This window comes from Pseudopodoces humilis, chromosome 2 (genome assembly GCF_049639895.1).
Source record: "Pseudopodoces humilis isolate 2021_Gansu_Grassland_sample_001 chromosome 2, ASM4963989v1, whole genome shotgun sequence".
NCBI classification, from domain to species: domain Eukaryota; kingdom Metazoa; phylum Chordata; class Aves; order Passeriformes; family Paridae; genus Pseudopodoces; species Pseudopodoces humilis.
In genome coordinates, this window is record NC_142201.1 from 10,435,695 (window position 1) to 10,441,694 (window position 6,000).

Genomic DNA, 6,000 nt, shown 5'->3' on the forward strand with positions numbered 1-6,000 from the left:
AGGTCAGATTTGAAGCATGGTTATTTCAAAAATATTATATCAATTAACAGAGAAAGAAAAAAAAGAAATATTGCACATTTCTGTAATTTTTAATTATTAAAAAGTACCTAGGGATTCGTGGATCCATAAGGACTTGTAATTGCCTGAACAATGTAACAGTTTATACCTACTGTACCATATGTCTGAAAGGCTTTTTGTGTGTTTTTGGTTGAAGATACTCTTTCTAAACCTAGCCCTTTTTGACAGAACAAAATAGTAATAATTTCTGAGGATGCAGTTTTGCAGTCTGGGTTGTTCTAAGCCTACAAAAGGGTGATCAGTCTTCCTGGGAAGGAGCAGTATTGAAATCCTGAAGGGCCCTGGCGTTTCCCAGAGACAAAAGACCACAACAAATCTGAATGCGAGCCCACGACCCCACGGGCAGTGTCTCACAGCTGGCTACCCAGTCACAGCATTGCTCTGGTTATACCAGAGGGGTGTTTTCCCATAAACTCATGGAGTTTCAGTCAGAGTTTCAGGTGAGTAGAGCAGCTCAGTGCTTCTGCTTGCACAAGCATCTCCCATATGTTCTTGATTTCATGTGGCTTCAGCAGATTTTCACGTGTGATGGTGTGAGTTGCTGGATTGATCTCAGTCTGCATGATGCCAGTGACAGAGATTATCCCTTACAGCTAAAATAAATGTGGTAGGATACATTAACTTTAAAATAAACTATGTTTTGACCAAAACTTGGCAGGAATCTTTCATACGCAGTTACTTGTCATGCTGATGAGGAAATTACAAGGTTTTGCTTCAGATGAATAGGATGGCTATACATTTATGATGTATGGATGAAATTGGTGATTGATGCATCTGTTTCTTTGCACATTAGTGCAGTTAGCAAACTGTCACCAGATACCAGAACCAAGTATTTTTTTTTGTGTTGCTATCTGTCAAGCTGTGTCACAGCTCAGTGTGGGTAGCTTCTTGAATAATTCTTGTTTAGATCCAGCCTGGTTCTGTATCATCAATGCTAAATAAAAAAAAAAATAAATAAAAAAATAACTACCAAAACTCTACCAACTTTAAAAAAAAAATAATTGTATTTGAATGTAGAGGGTGGTAAAAAAAGCTCCTGAGTTTGTTCAGCCTGGAGAAGAGGAGCCTTTGGGGCGACCTTCCAGTACCTTAAGGGAGCTTATAAAAGGGAGGGAGAGGGACTTATATTGGGCAGATGACAAGGGGCAGTGATTTAAACTGAAAAAGAGCAGGTTTAGACCAGGTGTTAGAAAGCAGATGCTAGAAAGCAGTTAACTGAGGGTGGTGAGCCACTGGCACAGCTTGCCCAGAGTTGTGGAGCCCCAGCCCTGTAGGCATTTGAGGCCGGGTTGGATGGGGTCCTGAGCACTCAGGTCTAGTGAGTGGCTTTCCTGTCCATGGCAGGTAGGTTAGAAACCGATGGTTCCTAAGATCCCTTCCAACTCAAACTGTTCTGTGGTTCTCTGAATAGTTCTAAGGTAAATTCCATAAAAGCTTCTGAACTAAGATCACTCTGGGCTCTTATTTACTGTAGAGATGTCAGCAGTGCATGACTACCGTGATACACGAGCATTGGGAAGAGGATGGTGAGTCTGATTATCCCTACAGGGAAGTTTCATTCCTGTTGCAGTTGTGTCAGGAGGGAAAAGCACTGTGTAGGTGTGCAATGATCAGTCAGGACTGTATGAAAGGTGTATCCTGGATGCCCTGGTCATGGCCTTCCCTCATTTGGGTGCTCCTTCCTCAAGGACTGTGGTGAGGACTCAGCATCCAGAAGAAGAAGAATTTCTGAGAACCAGAGTTGTGGGCAGATGGCATTGAACTTCCTGTGTCTTTCCAGACAAATATTCTATCATAAGTGCTCCCAGAGAGTAAATCAAGCCCACTCAGGCCAGGGTGACATACGGTTTTATTGAGTAATACTTCACTTCTTATAAATGTTCAGTTGCTGGCACTCTGCACTGGGGAGACTTCTTGAGTTGGAGGTCACATGCACTTTTTTGCATCTAAATAAATCTTTCTTCAGCAACTATTTTCTAACTCCTTTTTTAACTCATTTATGTGTTTGGCCTCAACATCAGCCTGTGGTGATGAGTTCAGTAATACAATTATGTGCTATGTGGAGTATAATTTCCTTCTGCCTGCTTTAAGACCTTCTGTCTGCTCATTCCTCCTTGTCCTTGCAAGAAATCTTGAACTCTCAGTCCTTGGTTTGGATGTTCATCTTGTAGGGTGCCTAGATCTCAGTCATGTTCCTTCTTCAGTCATATTTTTTCATGAGGGAGACCCCAGATAAGGTTCAGCTGTTTAAACCATGATTTGTCTGTCATTTGAGGTGCCAGAGGGTATTTGAGACAGTCATAGAGGTCTGAAAATCTCACACAGGACTTGAGAGAGACACTTTCCTGAATAGCAGTGGGAGACCAGACAAGGCATGCCAGGGGCTAAAATGGCAATTTTTGGCAATTCAGTCTCCCCATCCTTGAGTTTATTTGGTTCCTAATTGTGATGAAGCTGTTTCTTACCACCCATCACCATTTGCTGCACTGATGACATGAGTGTGAGAAGTTGCAGGTTTCAGTTCCAGAATTGTACTTTGTGTTTATTCATCACTTTTGTGTAGGAGGTTGTGGTTATACCATCTTAGGACTTCAGAGTGGTTATGGGTGAGGGGAAATGCACAAATGAACCCCTGCATAGTAGTTAGCTGGTAATTGTGGCATCTTTGTGCTGGACTGCTGTCCAAAAAGGAAAGCATATTTTAAAATTGATAGACTGAACTGAGCTACTTAGTTTGGTCATCATTATATCTATCTTTGCAGGTATCCTGCTGAGACCTCTTGGCTTTAATGATTTAGCTAATTACTGTTGATCTGTTTGTTTCTCTTTTTCTCCTCAATAGAACATTGTATGCTCAAACACTTGCAGCATCAGTCAGAAACTTCAGTGATGTCAATGGACTTAACTGTTGCTTTTGGTGACATTGATAACGATGTAGCTTCATCACCATGGGGGATGATGGCTGATTGGCAGGGTGGTTTGCCATAGCCATTCAAGCCAGTATTGCTGTTAAAGTGTTGTACAAACCTGGCAGCTTTTGCTAATGACAACCTGTTGGACTCATCCAGGAGATGTTTGGAAGTCTCCTGTGGGGATGGCAGCGAGCGGCTGGTGGAGAGTGACGGATCTGGGAAGTTTCCCCACCCACATGCTGCCACATCCTCTTGATTTAATTTCCTCTTTGACTTTCTTTTTCAGGCCACAATGTAGGGAGCCTTTTCCACATGGCAGATGACCTGGGAAGAGCGATGGAAACCTTAGTGACCGTGATGACTGACGACAAGGTGTTAGAATAGCAAGATGTGTTTTACAACTTCAGGCGTTCCGCATGGTTTTTATAATATTCATACTACAAAGAGGATTAGACTGTAAGAGTTTACAAGAAAACAAATCTATATTTTTGTGAAGGGTAGTGGTACTATACTGTAGATTTCAGTAGTTTCCTAAGTCTGTTACTGTTTTGTTAACAATGGCAGGTTTTACACGTCTATGCAATTGTACAAAAATTATAAGAGAACTACATGTAAAATCTTGATAGCTAAATAACTTGCCATTTCTTTATATGGAACGCATTTCGGGTTGTTTAAAAAAAATTTATAACAGTTATAATGAAAGATTGTAAACTAAAGTGTGCTTTATAAAAATAATTGTTTATAGAAACCCCCTTAAAAAAATCACAAAAAAATATACTGAGGCAGTGCATTTGTTTAGTTTCATTTCAGCTCTGTAACAGCATCAGAGAGATTCATGTTCTGTGTTCTTTTCCTTGCCTATCAAAAATGACAAAAAGAAAAAAAAGGTATTTCCTGCAGTGACACCAGAATAGCCACCTTACATTTCTCATTGGTTTAGTCTGACTAGGGCTGGCTTAGAAAAATAACCAAAAAACCTGAACTTCCAATGAAGGTAGTTGCATTTTATCTTTCCAATAAAATTAAGAATTACATGACTTACTGTCCTGGTTTTGGACAGCAACTAGCAATTACACAGCTAGTTTGCAATAATTAAATGAAAGAGCACATTACATGACAGAGCCTGCAAAAAAAAAAAAAAATCAATTAAAAAAGGGAAAACTCAGAAGAAAGAAGGAAAGAAGTTAATGACCATCCTGTGTGCCAGTGTTTCCTCTGCTGACTAAATTCCTGGATAGTTTTAGTAAAGGAACATAGACATTGCCTTACTGGTTTGAAGCTGGGGCTCAATGGCTCAGCAGGGCTGGGGACAGCTCTCCCCCATTGTCACCTTTGCTGGAGAGAAGAGAGGGAGACGCTGTCCCCAGCCCCTGTGGGGTGGGCTCCTGACCCGAAGCACAAGCAGGGTACCCACAGAGCTGTGTACAGCTCCCAGTGCTGGTAATGAGCACGGAGCTCCTCCACCCTCTGGAAGAGGAGCCCAGAGCTTTCCACTGTCCCCGTCATCCTGCTGCAGCAGCCGGTCCCAAGGAGCTGTGGTGCTGCAACACACCTTTGGGAAAGGCTGTGGAAGAGTTACTGCTGTTCTTGCCTGGAACGGTGATCAGGTGAAGGTAGTCACACTGCTCCATGAATATTTATCATCAAAACAAAGGCCCTGATCCTTTCTCCTTCCTCATTTCTCTGAACAAGTAATCCCTGCACAATTAACAGTAACCGAGAAAGAGAGGAGCTGATACACAAACAGATTAGCCAGCTTGACTGCAGCTCTACGAGAGAGAGGTTTGGGTATGAGGTGCTGTTAGCAAAAGCTTTACCACTTTGTTTTCTTAACCAGCTTTTAATTTTACCATAAAATACATAGAAACACAACCATCTGACTTTATATTGCAAGAGTAAAAAAATCTGTTACCTCTTCTTGTATGAAGTGTAATTAAACTTGGGAAAGATTTTATTTTGAATGCTAGTTAACATTGAACATGGCTAGTCATGCTATTTCTACCTCACTTTGGTTTTGTGGTGTTCCTGACAATTACATATGACAATGTTACATCATCACCACGTGTCCATTGTGTGACCAGGTCTCATTGTTTAAGTAATAACAACAACGTTAATCATTTACAAAAAAAAGTACAATCCCCCCCCAAACCTCTGCTTTCCTAATAAAGAGCTTTTTAACACTTGATTACAGTAGGAACCCTCACTATTTCTCATGGCCTTTTTTATCAGAAGGATTAAATTGTGATTTGAGAAAGAGATGGGTTTCTTCTTCCCCCCACCCCTTATATTTTAAACCTTCTCTTCAGAAAAATTATGGAGGAAAAACAGATTGCACGATTGTTTTCATCAGGGTTTTGTTTTGTTTGTTTTACTTTCTAGATCTTAGTTTTGGAGTGAGTCTGTCAAAAAGTATTTAAAAAGTTGAAAGCTTTATTGCTGCTTTTTTAAGCATAATTTGGGAATTATTTCATATTCCTTATAATGACAAAGTATTAAACTGTAAAACATAATCAGTGTAGTTGAATACATAAATACCATATGGCATGTTATTTCATCGTTACTCAGTACTGGTTTATTACTTGGATATCATAATATATTGTGTTTTAACACCAACACTGTAACATTTACTAATTATTTTTCTAAACTTCTGTTTTACTGCATTTTTTCACAACATACCAAATTTCACCAAATATATGCCTTACTATTGTATTATATACTGCTTTACTGTGTATATCAATAAAGCACGCAATTATGTTATATAAAAGGTGCAGGAGTTTTTGTGGAGGTTCAGCACTCACCCAGCAATCCTTGCCATACTGCACTGGCCAAACCCCTGCTGGCATCACCTCAGTGCTCAGCTCTCCCTGCTTTGGGGTTTCTCCCCTGCTGAAGTCGTGAACCTCCTGTGCTCCCCAAGCTTTTGGGGGGTTGGCCAGCCCCACGCTTCCTGCCTCATCCCTGACACAGCCTTCAGACCAGATTGATTCAGTCCAACACTTGATAGTCTCCT

The 6,000-nt window shown here is 40.7% G+C and overlaps 1 protein-coding gene across 11 annotated transcripts in view; it reads left to right on the forward strand.

Annotated features, from left to right (window-relative positions):
* The window catches only part of DMD (dystrophin), a 1,137,330-nt gene extending 1,131,576 nt beyond the window's left edge, over positions 1-5,754 (forward strand). For all 11 annotated transcript variants that reach the window (XM_088068904.1, XM_088068916.1, XM_088068923.1 and 8 more), the window contains one exon: positions 3,277-5,754. In XM_088068904.1, the coding sequence (XP_087925030.1) occupies positions 3,277-3,374 (98 nt within the window). In that variant the 3' untranslated portion in view covers positions 3,375-5,754. The remainder of the gene's footprint in view (positions 1-3,276) is intronic.
* Positions 5,755-6,000: the final 246 nt, after the last annotated feature.